The sequence below is a fragment of the Coregonus clupeaformis genome, chromosome 35 (assembly GCF_020615455.1).
Source record: "Coregonus clupeaformis isolate EN_2021a chromosome 35, ASM2061545v1, whole genome shotgun sequence".
Lineage (NCBI taxonomy): Eukaryota > Metazoa > Chordata > Actinopteri > Salmoniformes > Salmonidae > Coregonus > Coregonus clupeaformis.
Window position 1 is genome coordinate 25,928,170 of NC_059226.1, and position 20,247 is coordinate 25,948,416.

The 20,247-nt window shown below is 42.9% G+C and overlaps 1 protein-coding gene across 1 annotated transcript in view; it reads left to right on the plus strand.

Annotated features, from left to right (window-relative positions):
* Window positions 1-20,247, plus strand: part of LOC121551559 (guanine nucleotide-binding protein G(o) subunit alpha) — a 31,499-nt gene continuing 11,252 nt past the window's right edge. Inside the window, exons 1-8 of the mRNA XM_041864263.2 lie at window positions 1-214; window positions 364-508; window positions 3,537-3,628; window positions 5,347-5,439; window positions 7,679-7,839; window positions 13,727-13,855; window positions 18,172-18,301; window positions 18,658-18,729. Of these exons, the coding sequence (XP_041720197.2) occupies window positions 176-214; window positions 364-508; window positions 3,537-3,628; window positions 5,347-5,439; window positions 7,679-7,839; window positions 13,727-13,855; window positions 18,172-18,301; window positions 18,658-18,729 (861 nt within the window). The 5' untranslated portion in view covers window positions 1-175. The remainder of the gene's footprint in view (window positions 215-363; window positions 509-3,536; window positions 3,629-5,346; window positions 5,440-7,678; window positions 7,840-13,726; window positions 13,856-18,171; window positions 18,302-18,657; window positions 18,730-20,247) is intronic.

A 20,247-nucleotide genomic window follows, 5' to 3' on the forward strand; every position in this document is an offset into this window, starting at 1 on the left:
ACTGCAAGTTTAGCTGCAAGATTGGACCACAGAGTAGCATAGCCTATATAAATTCCTTGGACATATTCCCTGTTCTTTAGGCTTACCTCATTTCTCTTTTAGCTTTATCTCGTGTTGAATTTTCAGCCCCAGTTTGTTGCAAACGTTGCGCTCTATGCGGTAGGCTACCTCAAAGATGTTTCGCTTTTTCAATATTCTGCCAGCCCCCCTGCAGGTATCTCCAAATCTTGTCTTTGTTTGTGTTAATGTGTACACCTAATTTGTTTTTCAATACATTTTAAAACAAGTACACGTCTCCGGACGGTCGTTATGTGACATCCTAACAGAAAATATATTCGACTAAAGTTGACTTTTCAAACCTAGATGTGCGTGAGATCAATTTGCATTCACCCCGTCTCCGACGTTACTGAGGAGGAGAAAAGGGCGAAAATTCAAAACTCTAAAATAGAAAGAGATTTGTTCGAGCAAGCGAAACTTGAGGTGAACGTGATCAAAATATTGCTGCTTGGTAAGTTTGAGTGCGTGCGGTGTGTCCATGTGTGTGTTGCAACAACCTGGTCTCATATCATTTCGTATTATTCTGTATCTAAATCCGAGAGACTTTAATACATGATACCTTTTGGTATGGTTACATAAGACAGATGGTTACTTAAGGCAAATATGAAAGGAGTTTTGGTGGCTGGGTATAATGCGAATTTCTAGAAACCCAAAGGTTGCTAGATTGAATCTCATCACGATAGCTACTTTGCAACTACTTAGCAAGTTAGCTAACCCTTCCCAGTGGTGTAAAGTACTTAAGAAAAAAAATACTTTGAAGTAGGCCCTACTACTTAAGTCGTTTTTTTGGGGGTATCTGTACTTTTGATACTTAAAGTTATACTATGCAGAAATCGCTCAGCCGTTGGTTACTAAAACTAATACACTGAACAAAAATATAAATGCAACAATTTAAGATTTCACTGAGTTACAGTTAATAAGGAAATCAGTCAATTGAAATAAATGCATTAGGCCCTAATCTATGGATTTCACATGACTGGGAATACAGATATGCATCTGTTGGTCACAGATAGCTTAAGGTAGGGGGCGTGGATCAGAAAACTAGTCAGTTTCTGGTGTGACCACCATTTGCCTCATGCAGCACGACATCTCCTTTGCATAGAGTTGATCAGGCTGTTGATTGTTGAATTACTCTTCAATGGCTGTGTGAAGTTGCTGGATATTGGTGTGAACTTGAACACGCTGTCGATCCAGAGCATCCTAAACATGCTCAATGGGTGACATGTCTGGTGAGTATGCAGGCCATGGAAGAACTGGGAAATGTTCAGCTTCCAGGAATTGTGTAAAGATCCTTGCGACATGGGGCTGTGCAGTATCATGTTGAAACATGAGGTGATGGTGGCGGATGAATGGCACGACAATGGGCCTCAGGATCTCGTCACGGTATCTCTTCATATTCAAATTGCCATTGATAAAATGCAATCGTGCTGGTTGTCTGTAGCTTATGCCTGCCCATACCATAACCCCACCACCACCATCGGGGCACTCTGGTCCCAACATTGACATCAGCAAACCACTCGCCCACACAACGCCATACACACTGTCTGCCATCTGCCCGGTACAGTTGAAACTGGGATTAATCTGTGAAGGGTATACTTATCCAGCGTGCCAGTGGCCATCGAAGGTGAGCATTTGCCCACTGAAGTCAGTTACTATGCCAAACTGCAGTCAGGTCAAGACCCCGGTGAGGACGATGAGCATGCATATGAGCTTCCCTGAGACAGTTTCCGACAGTATGCAGAAATGTCAGTTGTGCAAACCCACAGTTCAATCAGCTGTCCGGGTGGCTGGTCTCAAACAATCCCGCAGTTGAAGAAGCTGGACATGGAGGTCCTGGCCTGGCGTGGTTACACGTGGTCTGCGGTTGGGAGGCCGGTTGTACGTACTGCTAAATTCTAAAACAACGTTGGAGGTGGTTTATGGTAGAGAAATGAACATTACATTTTCTGGCAACAGCTCTGGTGGACATTCCTGCAGTCAGCATGCCAATTGCATGCTCCCTCAACTTGACATCTGTGGCATTGTGTTGTGTGACACAACTGCACATTTTAGAGTGTCCTTTTATTGTCCCCAGCACAAGGTGCACCTGTGTAATGATCATGCTGTTTAATCAGCTTCTTGATATGCCACACCTGTCAGGTGGACGGATAATCTTGGCAAAGGAGAAACGCTTACTAACAGGGATGTGAACATATTTGTGCAAAAAATTTGAGAGAAGGAAGCTTTTTGTGAATATGGGAAAATTCTGGGATCTTTTACTTCAGCCCATGAAACATGGGACCAACACTTTTTACATGTTGCGTTTATATTTTTGTTCAGTATAGTTAGCCTAATTTCAGTTTTTGACAAGATAAGATGGTATAGTGTTGTGAATCATTGAACCATCTAAACCGCTGTGAAATATATTTTCCATAACTAAAATTTTTTTTTTTACCTGTTCGAAGTTGGTGTACAAAACGAAAGTAAAAGACGCAAAAACAAAACTTAAGAACGGGAAGCATAGAAATAGCCCACATAGAACAGATCTACCGCTTCTTAGACTTGCGTTCAAGTAGAATAATAGATCTATAACTCACATTTTTTTATGTGATTTTGGTCGGGTCACCCAAAAAGTTACATATTGAAACTTTTAAGTATATTTGAGCAATTACATTTACTTTTGATATTTAAGTATATTTAAAACCAAATACTTTAAGACTTTTACTCAAGTACTATTTTACTGTGTGACTTTCACTTTTACTTGAGTCATTTTCTGTTAAGGTGTCTTATTACTTTTACTCAAGTATGACAATTGGGTACTTTTTCCACCACTGACCCTAACCTTAACCATTTTAGCTACCCCTTCGCCTAACCCTAACCTTAACCCTTCCCCTAACCCTTTAACCTAACTCCTAAACTTAACCCTAACCTTATAATGCAAACGGTTGCTAAATCGAGTCTCATTATGGACAATTTTTGCTAATTAGCAACTTTTGAACTACGTGCTACTTTGCAACTACTAGCATGTTAGCTAACCCTTCCCCCTAACCTTAACCCTTTTAGCTAACCCTTCCCCTAACCTTAACCCTTTAACCTAACTCCTAAACTTAACTCTAACCCCTAGCCTAACTAACATTAGCGTGCTAGCTAACGTTAGCCAACTAGCTAGAATTTGTAACATATATGTTTTGCAGATTCGTAATATATTGAATGTTTTACAAATTCGTAACATATAATAGAAATTGTAATTCGTAACATATCATATGAAATGGGTGATAGACATCCACAAATGAACACATACCATACGAAACATAACATATCATACTCATTCCAGTGTCCGTTTTTATGTACAGAAAAATACGAAATGCTCTGAGACCAGGTTGGTTGCAAATCACATATGGCCAACCATGTCACTGCAGAATATATTTAATGTATTTATTTTTATGTGATCATCTAAGTTAGCATTAGACTGCTCAGATGTGATGACTACTTTGTTCCAGGTGCTGCAGAGAGTGGTAAGAGTACCATGGTCAAGCAGATGAAGGTAATCCACAGTCATGGCTTCTCCAAACCAGAGCTAATTAGCTTCAAGGTACTGTACACTTTACCCTCCTTGGCAGGGATTCTAGAATGTGTTGTGGTATTTGTTTTTTTCTTTAAAGGGGATTCTTGGCTTTGTTACACTACTTTCTCACTATTCTAAAGGACCCAGACAGGTCCATAGCAGACAGGTCCATAGCAGACAGGTCCATAGCAGACAGGTCCATAGCAGACAGGTCCATAGCAGACAGGTCCATAGCAGACAGGTCCATAGCCTGTTATGTTGTTGGCTTAATGCTGTTTCAACAGTCACAATACCATGATCAATGCATACTGCCCTCTGTAGTAATAGGGACCTTGGGTTTAACACAACATGATTGTATACAAGGTATGTAGGCTATATATACATTATCTATGAAAACATTCTTGAAGCTCTAGGGCAATCAAAACATGCTTGTTAAGACTAGTATAACAAACACAACTTTATTCCCAAATGGGAAATGTGTGTGTGTGTGTGTGTGTACGTGCCTTCGGAAAGTATTCAGACCGCTTGACTTTTTCCACATTTTGTTACGTTACAGCCTTATTCTAAAATTGATTACATTGGTTTTTTTTCTTCATCAATCTAAACAACATACCCCATAATGACAAAGCAAAAATAGTTTTTAGAAATATTTGTTAATTTATAAAAAATAAAAAACTGAAATCACATTTACGTAAGTATTCAGACCCTTTACTCAGTACTTTGTTGAAGCACCTTTGGCAGCGATTACAGCATTGAGTCTTCTTGGGTATGATGCTACAACCTTGGCACACCTGTATTTGGGGAGTTTCTCCCATTCTTCTCTGCAGATCCTCTCAAGCTCTGTCAGGTTGGATGGGGAGCGTTGCTGCAGAGCTATTTTCATGTCTCTCCAGAGATGTTCAATCGGGTTCAAGTCCGGACTCTGGCTGGGCCACTCAAGGACATTCTACAATAGTAAAAAATAAAGAAACACCCTGGAATGAGTAGGTGTGTTCAAACTTTTGACTGGTACTGTATGTAAATAAGGTATTTCAGTTTTTTTATTATTTATACATTTGCTAAAATGTCTAAACCTGTTTTCACTTTGTCATTATTGGGTATTGTGTGTATGTAAAAAAAAATAAAAATCCAATTTAGAATAAGGCTGTAACAAAATGTGGAAAATGTCAAGGGGTCTGAATACTTTCCCAAGGCACTGTATGTAGGCCTACATGTGTTTATAAGGATGAGCAGACGGGCCTATTAAGTGTATAAGGAAATTCCATGTCATGGATCTGGAATGAGAACAGCTTCCCCTGACTAGCTTGTGATGGAGGTAATCCCTCTGTTTTCATGTTTTCCTTCATCTCATGCTGTGGCTATCTGGGCTGTAGCAGGGAGGTTTTCCTTCATCGCCTACTGTAGCAGGGAGGGTGTACACCCCTAATTCCCTCTTGTTTAACCATGTTGCAAAAACAAGCGCCATGGGAAGGGGAAAAAAATTAATGATTGACGTAAAGGATGGAATTGATTAACAGACCCATATGAGAACATGGAAAAGCTCTTTGATTAATATGCTTCCATTCTGTAAGGAAATGCTTTTACTGATGCTTAATCAAATAACTACTTGGGTGTTTAGGGAGGGAGTTTGTGCGTCTGGATGTATGGTATGGGGGCTGATTTACTTTGTTTTCTTGATTTATTCACACTTCAGACTGTAGCTGCCATGTATACTGAAATAAAACTCCAACTCCCTCCCTCCACAGGCTGCAGTGCTGGATAACCTCCTGACCTCCATGAAGTTTGTGCTGCGCGGCATGGGACTGCTGCGGATTAATCTGGCCAACAAGAAAAACAAGGTGAGGGAGAAGAGCTAGTAGCTAGTCTTGGAACATCATCCCATGTGGAGCTACTTACTGACCACCTTGTTAGTGCCTTTTGATTTGACCATTTAAAATACGTAGTTACACCAGGCAACAGATACGTGAACCACAACTATTCCCCATTTTACACGTTGACCTAACAGGATCATACAGTGTAACTAGTCAGCCCAGTTTTAGACATATACAGTGGGGAGAACAAGTATTTGATACACTTCCAATTTTGCAGGTTTTCCTACTTACAAAGCATGTAGAGGTCTGCAATTTTTATCATAGGTACACTTCAACTGTGAGAGACGGAATCTAAAACAAAAATCCAGAAAATCACATTGTATGATTTTTAAGTAATTAATTTGCATTTTATTGCATGACATAAGTATTTGATACATCAGAAAAGCAGAACTTAATATTTGGTACAGAAACCTTTGTTTGCAATTACAGATATCATACGTTTCCTGTAGGTCTTGACCAGGTTTGCACACACTGCAGCAGGGATTTTGACCCACTCCTCCATACAGACCTTCTCCAGATCCTTCAGGTTTCGGGGCTGTCGCTGGGCAATACGGACTTTCAGCTCCCTCCAAAGATTTTCTATTGGGTTCAGGTCTGGAGACTGGCTAGGCCACTCCAGGACCTTGAGATGCTTCTTACGGAGCCACTCCTTAGTTGCCCTTACTGTGTGTTTCGGGTCGTTGTCATGCTGGAAGACCCATCCACGACCCATCTTCAATGCTCTTACTGAGGGAAGGAGGTTGTTGGCCAAGATCTCGTTATACATGGCCCCATCCATCCTCCCCTCAATACGGTGCAGTCGTCCTGTCCCCTTTGCAGAAAAGCATCCCCAAAGAATTATGTTTCCACCTCCATGCTTCACGGTTGGGATGGTGTTCTTGGGGTTGTACTCATCCTTCTTCCTCCAAACACGGCGAGTGGAGTTTAGACCAAAACGCTATATTTTTGTCTCATCAGACCACATGACCTTCTCCCATTCCTCCTCTGGATCATCCAGATGGTAATTGGCAAACTTCAGACGGGTCTGGACATGCGCTGGCTTGAGCAGGGGGACCTTGCGTGCGCTGCAGGATTTTAATCCATGACGGCGTAGTGTGTTATTAATGGTTTTCTTTGAGACTGTGGTCCCAGCTCTCTTCAGGTCATTGAACAGGTCCTGCCGTGTAGTTCCGGGCTGATCCCTCACCTTCCTCATGATCATTGATGCCCCACGAGGTGAGATCTTGCATGGAGCCCCAGACCGAGGGTGATTGACCGTCATCTTGAACTTCTTCCATTTTCTAATAATTGCGCCAACAGTTGTTGCCTTCTCACCAAGCTGCTTGTCTATTGTCCTGTAGCCCATCCCAGCCTTGTGCAGGTCTACAATTTTATCCCTGATGTCCTTACACAGCTCTCTGGTCTTGGCCATTATGGAGAGGTTGGAGTCTGTTTGATTGAGTGTGTGGACAGGTAACGAGTTCAAACGTGCAGTTAATACAGGTAATGAGTGGAGAACATGAGGGCTTCTTAAAGGAAAAACTAACAGGTCTGTGAGAGCCGGAATTCTTACTGGTTGGTAGGTGATCAAAAACGTATGTCATGCAATAAAATGCAAATGAATTACTTAAAAATCATACAATGTGATTTTCTGGATTTTTGTTTTAGATTCCGTCTCTCACAGTTGAAGTGTACCTATGATAAAATTACAGACCTCTACATGCTTTGTAAGTAGGAAAACCTGCAAAATCGGCAGTGTATCAAATACTTGTTCTCCCCACTGTATCTCTGCCCTTGGCCAGTGTCCTCTTTTTGAAACTTTAGTGCTCAGATGTCAGTCTTGCTCTGGTATTCTCCTAGCTACATCCCTAACACGATCACAAGTGATTTCTCGAAGTTTAAAGGCCTCTTTGCCTGACGCATCTTTCTTGACCTCACTGATAATGACAAATGGGCACAGGGACTGGCATTTATCTTCTACATCTGTCCCATTATGATTTAGCTGGGTTGTTCATTAGGCACCAAATGGAAGAAAACAGACTGAGACAGGGAGGGACTACCTGGACTAGTCCAATAAGAAACACACATTTTACATAGCAAAACTTAAATAAATAAAAAAGCATGTGTTTTTAATTCTCTAAAGACCACAACCCGAGACAGCACATTTTCATTATATTCCCTGGAGTATTGGTGATCATTAAGCCCTCTGCCTGTTGTCCCCATGCAGGCCCATGCCCGCTCTGTGCTGTCCTGTGGCCAGTGTTTTGGGGAGGACGGGGAGCTGCTGCCGTTTGTGGCCCTGTCTTTCTGTGCTCTCTGGGCCGACCAGGGTGTGAGAGCTGCAGCCGCCAGGGGCTACGAGTTCCAACTCAACGACTCTGCGCTCTAGTGAGTACCTTACATGTAGTGTTGTCACCATACTCCGTATCACAGTACTCTGAAGTATTATCATGGCAAGGAAACAACATATGGAGCGCGAGGTAGCGGCAGTGTTTCTCATCTTTTTCACTGTCACTCGCATCCTATAATTTAAGGTATAGCAGAAAGCATTTGACAAAAAGCAGGTTCTTAAAGGCCCATAGAGTTTAATAGTCTGCCTCGTGGCTTCTTTTCTTCTTTGCCATGGAAAATCAAGAATCGTGCTACTGGGATTGTGACGCATGTTCTATCTGCACTGTCCCACCTCATCCAGACTGACTATGCCGTGTGGATCCTCCCAGGTTCTACAAGGGAAGCCTTTGCTTACTTCCTCGTCGATACACACATAATGGGATTGTAGCTAAAAATACATCCGTCACAGGAAATGATTATCCTGACATTTTGCTGAATTGACATTTTTAATTGGTCCTTCATTATAATGTAATGCCTGCGGAATATCTTTGTAAACGTGGTGGTTGGTTCAAAAAGGACATGAAGAAAGGGCATGCAAATTAAGTTTGAAATGCTTGTCTGATGTGTGACTAGTGTATCTTGGGTAGTGAGCAAGTGAGGGGACGATAACAGGGGATTGTGTGCATACTACGTAGTACATACATATACATACTACTACTTACAGAGGTGGGTTGTGACTGGGATAATTGGTTAGAAGACTTCTGACTGTCTGCGTTATGAGCTAGGTAGCGACCATGTGTCCTGCGTCACAGCAATTCCGCTTTACTTTACCCACCACCTGGGGGGCTGTTGTTGGTAAGGTGGCATTAGAGGGCATGTATGGAGGTTTGTTGGTAAGGTGGCATCAGAGGGCATGTATGGAGGTTTGTTGGTAAGGTGGCATCAGACTGTTAGAGGGCTATGTATGGGTTTGTAAGCCAGAGGGGGTGGTGATGGATCCACACAAAGTTACCCAGCTCCAATTTAATCTGCACCAGTTTGTGCCCGATTTGACCTCTTTGAAGATACTCCTGTATATTCGACTCACTTATTTAGATGGGTACTTAAACACCATGGCGTCATTCTCTGTAGTTGGAGGTGTGCATGCGTTTTACATGTTCTTAAAACAGACCCCTGCCCTGAACTGCGGTCATGATCAGAATGGTAATGTTTGTATTGTTCTGGTGTCATAGACACACGTCATCTCTTGTGGGGGTTGATCAGCTGTGTTTCTAAGCATGTGATATGATGGGACATCGCACCACGTCCTTGGTGAGCGACGCAATTAGGTGCTTCATGTGAAGCGTGGTGGGTTTTTACGACACTTTGTTTCAAGTGTCCTCAAATCCCAATTTAGGGCCTCTTTATGCCTTGTTTTCAGGGACATTTACATTTGCTCAATAGGGTGTTTTTCCAGTGATCAAGTAAAGTGTGGATTATGATGATGTAGGTTTGGGTTAACGGAGGTAGCATTCTGCTCCGCTCTCTTTAGTTATGTTTCACAATGATTTCATGAGTTTGTTTGATGGAAAAAGTTTTTTTTACCCTTATTTTACCAGGTAAATTGACTGAGAATATTCTCATTTACAGCAACGACCTGGGGAATAGTAACATGGGAGAGGAGGGGGGATGAATGAGCCAATTGGAAGCTGGGGATGATTAGGTGGCCATGCTAGAATGAGGGCCAGATTGGGAATTTAGCCGGGACACTGGGGTTAACACTCCTATTCTTAACGATAAGTGCCATGGGAATATTTAGTGAAGACAAAGTCAGGACACCCGTTTAATGTCCCATCTGAAAGACGGAACGCTACTCAGTGCAATATTCCCAATCACTGCCCTGGGGCATTGGGATCTTTTTTAGACCAGAGGAAAGAGTGCCTCCTACTGGCCCTGCAACATCACTTCCAGCAGCATCTGGTCTCTTAGCCCAATAATGGACTAAAGCAGCCTAACGTTACTCCTTCGTCCAAGGACCTTACATGTTCTGTTTAAAGGGTGAATTGGCTCTGGAAGCCAAAACCGCCAAATACTCCATCTAAACGTGAATTGATTTTCAATTGCGGTACGGTTCTAGAAACATAAATCCCTCTACTTTCATATCACATCAAAATAATTTCACACTCTCTTTTTCAGAGACAACACGTTTGTGGTGTCAGACTTCCGTTTACAAACAGGTGTTCGAAGACGCAGATAGCTAATTAGCACAGGTAGTCCACTCTGTTTTCCGTAAACAAGCGCTGTAATATGGAAATATGGCCGTGTGGGAACCCTAACTCTATAAAGGTGTGTATCAATTTAACCTTTTTGATTTTGGAGTTCTTTATGCTTCCAAAACCGTACCGCAAGCGATGTGTTAATGTTCAGACCGAGCGTCACGGATCTTAATAAAACTCCCCCCTACAGAAGACGCCTTCATTCAATGACTCTAATGTGTAATGTAATGGAACTGAGTCATGATCAAGGGCTACTGGTCTCCCATCCAGGGACCAACCCTGCTTAGCTTCAGAGGCAAGCCAGCAGTGGAATGTAGGGTGGTATGCTGCGCGCGCGCACGCACATGCGCCGTGTACAAAACATTAGGAACACCTTCCTAATATTGAGTTGCACCCCCTTTTGCCCTCAGAACAGCCTCAATTCGTCGGGTCATGGACTCTACAAGGTGTCGAAAGCGTTCCGCAGGAATGCTGACCCAAGTTGACTCCAATGCTACCCAAGTTGACTCCAATGCTTCCCACAGTTGTGTCAAGTTGGCTGGATGTCCTTTGGGTGGTGGACCATTCTTGATACACGGAGAGAGCGTGAAAACCCCAGTAGTGTTGCAGTTCTTGACGCACTCAAACCATTGCACCTGGCACCTACTACCATACCCCGTTCAAAGGCACTTAAATCTTTTGTCTTGTCCATTCACCCTTTGAATGGCACACATACACAATCCTTTTCTCAATTGTCTCAAGGCTTAAAAATCCTTCTTTAACCTGTCTCCTTCCCTTCATCTACACTGATTTGAAGTGGATTTAACAAGTGACATTAATAAGGGATCATAGCTTTCACCTGGTCAGTCTATGCCATGGAAAGGGCATGTGTTTTTAATGTTTTGTGAGAGAGAAAGAGAGTATGCTCTTATCAGTGAAACAGGTGCTGGGTTCTGTCGTGTGAGGTGTTCAGTATCTTCCCGGACTAAGGAAAGACCAGTCCACCATGACGCTTCATTTTCGGGACTCGTTAAAGTGTCTCCTACTCTGGCTGAGAGCGGGAGTCGTAATGTGACATTAAGGATTACCTCCTTCTTCCCAGCTCTCTACCTCCCCGTTCTCTACCTCTCCTCCCGTTCTCTACCTCTCCTCCCGTTCTCTCCCACTGTCCTCTCTCCTCCCGTCCACCCGTCAATAAAGTGTCTTTGTCTGCATCTGAAATGGCACCCTACTCCCTTTAAAGTGCAGCACTTTCGATCAGAGCCCTGTAGGCACTAGGGTTTAGGGTGCCATTTCAAACACCCTTGATATTACTAAGGATTACCTCTGTCCCAGTTCTCTCCCCTGTCTCTGTCCTCTGTCTCTGTTAGACCACCTGTTCTAATTGATCTCTTCCACATGAATTGGCAGATCAGACAGTAGTGACACACTTTGACTTTCTCTGAATGTTAAGGGAGAGTGAAGGGAGGAAATGACCATAAAAAAATAAATGCCAAGAGGTGTTTGTCATTGACTGAACCCGTGTTGCTCTTTTTACATGATGGACTCGAAGGCTCTGTCAAGTTTTTTCCTCGTCTTCTCTCCTCTGCCGATCACTGATCTGGCAGGTCATTTCAGGTGAAAGCAATATAATGGAAACCTTTCCTGTCATTTCACCCATTGGTGGTGATGAGGAGAGGAAGCCATTTTAGAGTATTGAGACTGTCCAAGAGGCTGTTCAGTGAACTGACAACTTACATGTAAAAGAGACAACTGTTTTTTCATACAGACTTGTTTCTTTTGTTACAGAAATGACAGTTGACTCAGACCTGCTCCTGACCTGTAGTTCTTTACTATTCCACTGGGGTTTTAGAGGAGGCTGTGAGGAACTGGGACTGTTGGCTTCTGTAAACACTGCTAACCCAAGCTGAACATAACTCTGCTTGTACAGTCCATCCCCATCACTTTGAAGCTCTGCTTCCAAACTCACGATCCTCCAAGACAGCAGCCCAGCAGAGGAAAGCAGGGGGTGCGGGTGTCATGACCGTACCCAAGCTTTGTGTCCTCTTTGAGGGTGCCAGGTTGGATCAACCCCCCGCTGCAGCGGAGTCTGCCTGGAGCTCCCGCCCCTGTAGCCTGGGCCTCTGTGGCCCACTGAGATGCCACTATGGCCTGCCGGACAGCGGACAGTTTGGGCTTCATGGCCGCCAGACCTGGGTTTAAATTGTATTTATTTTATTTTGAATACTTTAGCTGCGCTCAATTGAACTTGACTGGCACAATGGAACCAATGGAATAGCCCCCATCCATCCGGCACGCTCCAGGCCAGGTTCATTCAAACGCTCACTGTATTTGAATGGAAACTAATACTATTTGAACCCAGGGCCTGTTGGCCGCAACTCAAAATCACCAGCCATGTAGGGAGTGCTGCATTCTGGGAGGGTGTGAGGGCTGAAGGAATGGAGGGAGGGGCTGGAGGGAGTGGATGTGAACCCTTGGTGGCTGACACGAAGAGACTGGACCGGAATGTCACGGATGCTTGGCTCGGGGAGGTGTAGAGTGCAGCGTGGGTAGGAAGGTGGTTGGCAGAAGCCTCGCAGTCGCACCCTGTAGCTATCAGTTTACTACGCTTCGTGCCGTTCTCTACTGCGCCAGCTTGTGTGTGTTGCTTTGTGAAAAGTGCTAATTGCTCTGTGATCAAAAGGTCAGCTCCAATATGTCTCATGTTATTCCTCCCCACTTATATCAACACTGCTCATTTGGCCTTTCCCTTCTAATGGTTGTTTGTACCTTTTTTTTATTGTGACTTGTTTTAATAATAATTATAAATAAATAATTGGTCACTTAGCAGACGCTCTCATCATGTTCTAATGATGAGTTTTCTCTCTTATGGAAAGGACATTGCTTTTAGAGCTCGGCTGAAACAGTCAGTCTATGGTAATACAGTTCTACCATTATACCTTCTGAGTATTCCAGCAAAAAGCTTGCGTTTTATAATGATGGCTCATGAACCTGATTTGCATACGATGAGTAAAGGCCTCGGAGGTGTGTTGACACGGAACATGCTTCATAATTGCAAATTCTAGAGCCTTGGCATTTCCTTAAGGCTTGTTGCGTTTTAACACCATCCACAGTTTTGGATGTTGTTTTTGACAATCCCTTCTTTCTCATCACTATGGACATCTTTTGACTCAAGTCCCCGTGGAGCCTACGGATTAAGGGAGTTTTCTATGAACACGTTCAACACAAAGCATCTCTCACGGAATACCTTTAGTGTGGACGTTTGTCTGTTCAAATAGATTAGACTGCTGGTCCTCTGGTGGTGGAACCCACCTAGCTAGGAACTGAGTGGACTGTCCTCTGATCTCACACTACCAAATGACTGCTTAATGTAGTTCTCTGTCTCTCTTTCTGTGTGTCTATCTGTACAAGTTACTAATTAAACTGCCTCAGAAACCTCATACAACTCATCATATATATATATATATATATATCAATGTAATGCTTCTATCTTTACTCCATTATTCACTGGTTAATGCATCAATGAAACCTCTGAATATTTTAAATACATTTTGAACACAATTTTAACATACAACTGGGGGCAAATTCACCATGTTGGTAAAACATTTTTATCAACAGTGCCCGATATGTTCTTCAGTTAAACCATTTACACAAAGTCTTAAAGCTGATTGTTTCCTTTGACTGTGATTTCCTCTGACTGCCTTTCACAGTTTCTTTGAGAACATAAGTCGGATCATCGCTCCCAAATACATTCCCACTGAGGTGGACGTACTGCGGGTGAGAGTGCGAACCTCCGGAATCATCGAGACTCGGTTTCCAGCCAATCACATGGTTTTCAGGTAAGGAAGGGTTTTCACTGGTTCTATCTCATGTGAGAATTGCCTTGTATCTAAACCAGTCCATAATTCGTCTACCCACCAATCTTGTCCAATACATTAATCTTGCTTTCTAAATGTTATTTTCCAATTGTTGTTCTTTAAAAAAATATGTACACCTCCATTGTCTTACTTCAGAGTGTAACTAACGACTCCGTTAGAATGACGCCCTCTGTCATAAGACAATGACACCCATTGATACCTTCAGAAAATATTCTGCGTGATCATACATTCTCAGTTCAGTCTCATAGTGTTATTTCAGTAGGCATGTGGGTGGTGGTGTGAATGGGTTTGTGGTATGACTGTTTAGAGAGGGTAGGCGTCATACTGACCACACTACATGATTACAGGCGATGGTGGTATTTCAAACAATTTTCTGCATGCCAACTTCCTCTTGTGATCGTCGTCATCTTATGGTTCCTTGAGTATGACCATTTTCAAATGAGCTTTATTCTGAATGTCCATGGAGCTTAATCTCAAACCAATACAAGAAAAATACATGTTCAAAACAGTCTTCTGTATCGACTCATTCTAGTAAACTGTTGTAGTATGAAGACAATTTCCCCTCATCGCTTCATGCATGTGTATAATAAGCCTCTGTATAAGTCTGGTGTTTCAGCTGTGAGTGATTGTAAAAGAAATGGCTTCAGACAAGTTGTCACAGTTTGTCTCTGGTCTCCTGATGCACAGAGCAGAACTGTGCAAGAAGATTGTCCGTGAATCACTATCACGTCATAAGAGAATGTAATGTATTCTATTTCTAACCGATGGCAATCACTTTCCCAACATGCTGTTTTCCAGAGACTTGAATTCATAAATGCAAGCGTACCCAGACGTGCTTCAGCCCAGCATGAATACAATAAAAAAACATAATAATAATTACAGTAGGGCACGTCATATTGTGACTATATCAGAAAAAGAAAAGGAGTACTCGGATGTCTACCATGATTTTAAAATGTACTACAGGGGAAAACAGAAACAATTACGTTTCGGCTTGTCAGACACCTTCCTCAGAGCCTTGAATTCGCCTTTGTTCTTTTTTGGCTTGCCTTTCTGTGACGTGGAGGGGTGGGTGAAACTTAGTGAATCATGCCTCAGCCATATCACTTTGTTCCCACAATGTGATGCCATGGACAAAGGGCACAACGTTGCATAAATGATTAAGGCATTTCTGTAAGCAATTGGTAATATTCTAGTTTATGTAGTGCTGATAGGGTTTTGTGTTTCTATGGAATCATTAAATATTGAGGAAAGTTTGTTGCACACTTCAAATCTAATATATGTATTTTTTTTAAACGTATCTTTATTATATAATTTCCAAACCCCCCCCTTGGTTTAATTTGTTCAATAATGAAATGTATGAGTTTAAATCAAATCCCCTTACATCTGCATGACATTTCTTGTAATCTCCATGCAATATACTTTAAATGCCTATAATTTCACAGTGAAATGTTTTTGCTGTCTCATTCAATTGGCCTTATTGAATAATGAATGTGGCCAAATGTTTCAAATGTGAATAATAGCCAGGGGGTGCCAAACTATGTGGGTGGCGAAGGTGGAGTTTGCCATTGTATTGAGTACTGTAGGGGCGGGGGCGGTGAATGTTTGTTCCCCGCTTGCAAAATGAGTGCGCCCATTGAAACAACAATTGTTTTTAAATGTGGGGATGGATTTGGGCAGCTCCAAAGTTCCATCTATGAACTTGAGTGGTTACATTTCTCCAGCTCTATCCTTCAGCTTTATAGGAAACCAAGAGCCAGGGCTTCTGTTTGACTGAAAAACAAATGTAGTAAACAGTTGAATAGGCCTTCTGATGATCAGAATCATTTGTTGGACTGCACTTTTCCCAAAGTGTCTTGGGACAAAGAAAGAGCATGCTGGTCTCCAGGGTGGGAGGGGGTTGGTCTCCAGGGTGGGAGGGGGTTGGGTTATAAACCAGTCTACCCTGGTGATTGCCCTACTCTCTGGGCTCTGATGTCCCATGGTAGCCCTGTCTGGCCCTTCTCACGACTTAGCCAGGGGTGCCTAAGGAGTGCTAGCAGACACCCCCTCACAGCTGAAAGGTTGAGATGGCTGACTGAGGAATGAATCAGACCTATGAGATATTGATGTCGCGCTCGCTCTCTCTGCGCTTCTATGAGCGAAGGAATAGCAACAGAGGTTTCCTCCTAATGGCCACTTTAAATCCCCGCCACCCCTTTCTCTCCTTGCTGATTCTCCTTGTGCTCCAGCCTTCTGAACACGTCACATCATCATGCTTCAGCTCCACTCTTGTGCTGTCGACGTAGAAGAATGATCAATGACACTACCAGGTATTAGAAGTGGATACAGGTGTAAAACGAAACTTCAGCAACATTAAATGTCAACTTAAATTTTTCTTATCATGACAAGCAACACTTTTATGAATGCGCATCATGACCCAGTCATGTAGCGGTCTTGTAATGGTTACAAAAATACTCTACCTCAATGACCGGAATCTCAGGGATCGCTGCTGTAGCCTGGTAGTCCAGTAAATGGCTAACTCCTCTCTGTGTTGCATGTTTGTTATGTAGTCAGGTAAGTAGCTAACTCCTTTCTGTTGTGTGTTCATTCATTTAATTACATGACTCCTACGGAAGAGTTGTATGCAGTATGGGACCAGGCTAACCTTGCTCTGCCCGGTTTTAAAACTAAATGTGACCCCAAAGACAAACTGCTTAATTGTCTATGACAAGGGTAGTGCAATCACACTCCTGGTGACCGTTCGATGCAGATTGGGCACTGTATCATAATGACCTGTGTCACCAAGACCCTGAGCTTTACAGGGATTCAACACTGAATACTAGTTTTCCAGTTATTTTTTTATATATTTTTTTTACTCCCCATGCTCTACTCCTACTGTGTGTGCTTTAGACAATTCTCAGAAGAGTTGTTCGCTAAGGGACCAGACTACTACTTTACCCATCTTGGTGTTAATCCCTAGAGATTGGAGTACAGTAGGCCTATTCCTGAGCTCCTGTGTTTGCTTGTGGTGCTCGGTATAATATACACTGAACAATAATATAAACCCAACATGTAAAGTGTTGGTCCCATGTTTCATGAGCTGAAATAAAAGATCCCAGAAATGTTCCATATGCACAAAAAGCTTATTTCTCAAATTGTGTACACATTTGTTTACATCCCTGTTAGTGAGTGTTTCTCCTTTGTCAAGATAATCCATCCACCTGACAGGTGTGGCATATCAAGAAGCTGATTAAACAGCATGATCATTACACAGGCACACCTTGTGCTGGGGACAAAAGGCCACTCTAAAATGTGCAGTTTTGTCACACAACACAATGCCACAGATGTGTTGAGGGAGCGTGCTTTTGGCATGCTGACTGCAGGACTGTCCACCCAGAGCTGTTGCCAGATAATTTAATGTTCATTTCTCTACCATAAGCCGCCTCCAACATCGTTTCAGAGAATTTGGCAGTGCGTCCAACTGGCCTCACAACCGCAGGCCAAGTGTATGGCGTCATGTGGGTGAGCTGTTTGCTGATGTCAACGTTGTGAACAGTGCCCCATGGTGGCGGTGGGGTTATGGTATGGGCAGGCATAAGCTACGGACGGCGAACACAATTGCATTTTATCGATGGCAAGTCCCAAGACGGAACTGGAGTTGGAGTGGAGAATCACATTGATTTTGGAACTCTCATTTCCCTTGTGCCTGACACCTTGTGTGGATAGAAGGACAAATCAATGAAATGTGGAAGTTGGAAACATTTGTGATGGGTGGTTCTGGAGCTTTTACGTTTATTTTTCCAGTCAATTCTGTTCAACATTCTGGACTATTTTCATGCGTTTGAATGGATAACTAAGTTCTTTAGCTTCATTTGATGTTAATCACATTTCAAGGTGACACTATAATTACTGAAATTGAAGTTCTGTTAACAGGGACATGAAATCAATTTTGTTTTCCTTGTCATGTTGCATCTGGACACTGCTGCCAATAACTCTCTCCACAAGTGACTGTTCCACTCTGTCAAATCTTTCTTAAGCTTTCCATTGGTAATATGAAGTTTGTCTCCGTCCATCTTTCATACACTATTTATGGCATTTTGTTTCAGGGTGCATTCAACCTCAAACTTACAATGATATCCCCTGTGGAGTGTTATGTAGATCATATTTACAACTCTTTGGAAATTAAATGATTGACACCAGAAGCTGTAGCCTGTGTTACTTCATTCTGTCACCTCATGTCTGTGTCGAAGTTGTGAATAAAGTTGTCTGTCGGTCTCTGGCCGTCTGCCTACCTACAGGATGTATGAAGTTGGTGGCCAGCGGACCAAGAGGAGGAAGTGGCTCAGCTACTTTGACTGTGTCCGGGCCGTGCTGTTTGTTGTGGCGCTCAGTGGCTACGACATGACCCTGATGGAGGACCGCTCTATGGTAATAGATAGTATATGCCAGTTAGCAGAAGGTATGGGAGTTGGAGCTGTTCTTCAGTCTCAGCTTAGATTAAAAGGTAGAGGGGGATGTTGTGTACACTACAATGCCTTCTCTACATCAGAACAATGTAACAAACCAGTAGAAAGGCCTAAAGCTTTGTATGGTACCATAAATATTTGAACTAGACTTGAAATCAAAATATTTTGTGTTTTATCTGACATTGTGAACCTTTGTTTTGATCTTTTATGTCCAGGATCATTGATTTTCTTTCCTCTCTCTCGCCCCCCTTTCTATCGCTGTCTCGTTCTCTCTGTTCATATCCCTCTCTCCCTGTTCTCGCTCTTTCTCCCTCTCAGAACCGGCTACAAGAGAGCCTTGAACTCTTTACATCCATCTGCACTAACACAGTTTTCAGAAGTACCTCATTGGTAAGTTTTTACATGGAGATTGTCTGACAAAGTCTAAACTAATTTCTGCCATAACACCATCCTCCCAAATGATTGCCTTTCCCAAACATTAATGTCAACCCTAACTAAAACCATTACACACTCAACCAAGGTCACCAATTACAAATTACTTTGTCCACCTCAGTGACCATTTCTCCTCTGGCCACTTCCATGTTACCCATGTTCAGCTGCAGGTAGAAGTTGCCCTTAATGACAGATCTAGGATCAGAATATAGATTAGCCTACCACCCAATCCTAAGCTTATTTCCTCCATTATGGGGAGGAAATAATATCTGTCCCTGGATCAGTAGTTTTAGAGGAAACACCTACCTTTATTCCAATGGCATGTGTTTGATGTCGGGGCTGTCTATGCGTTGTGGCAGAGCCCAGGGCCACGTTCAGGCATATCACATATTGAGCTGACGTGATGCCTTATTCTACACGTCTGTCTGTTCTACATGATCCTTCTGAACTTTCCACAACATTCAAACAGGTCGCCATCGCATCATGGTGTTTTATTAATTGACTTAGCTGTATGAATAAAGGTTAAATAAAACCACGACGCTGTGACCTGCTGAGGGAAGCCCAGTGGATTAAAGCCCTCAGAGTGCCTCCTGCTAACCACCTCTGCCCAGCCAGCCGCAGGCGGCACAACTACCTCTAATTGCCTCAGACACAGGCAATTGCCACACAAGGGGCATAATTGAGGTAATCTCAGTTCAGCGCCAAGGCCGGAGGAACTGTTTATAAAAAGCGTGTAACGAGCTTGTTTAATTTGTCTCGTTTAGACTGTAAAAGGTTGTAAAAGACGTTTAGACTGTGGATGTGAGTCATCGTCAGTTTTTGGTCGAGGGTGTCGTTTTCTGACAGTCGTTAGTTACACTGAACAAAAATATAAACGCAACATGTAAAGTGTTGATCCCATGTTTTATGAGCTGAAATAAAAGATCCATACGCACAAAGATTATTTTGCTCAAATTGTGTGCACAAATTTGTTTACATCCCTGTTAGTGAGCATTTCTCCTTTGCCAAGATAATCCATCCACCTGACAGGTGTGAAATATCAAGAAGCTGATTAAACAGCATGATCATTACACAGGTGCACCTTGTGCTGGGGACAATAAAAGGCTACTCTAAAATGTGCAGTTTTGTCACAACACGATGCCACATATCTCAAGTTTTGAAGGAGTGTGCAATTGGCATGCTGACTGCAGGAATGTCCACCAGAGCTGTTGCCAGAGAACTGAATGTTCATTTCTCTACCATAAACCGCCTCCAACGTTTTAGAGTTTGGCAGTATGTCCAACCGGCCTCACAACCGCAGACCACGTGTATGGGTTGTGTGGGCGAGCGGTATGCTGATGTCAACGTTGTGAACAGAGTGCCCCATGGTGCCGGTTGGGTTATGGTATGAGCAGGCATAAGCTATAGACAACGAAGACGATTGCATTTTATCGATGGCAATTTGAATGCACAGAGATACCGTGACGCGATCCTGAG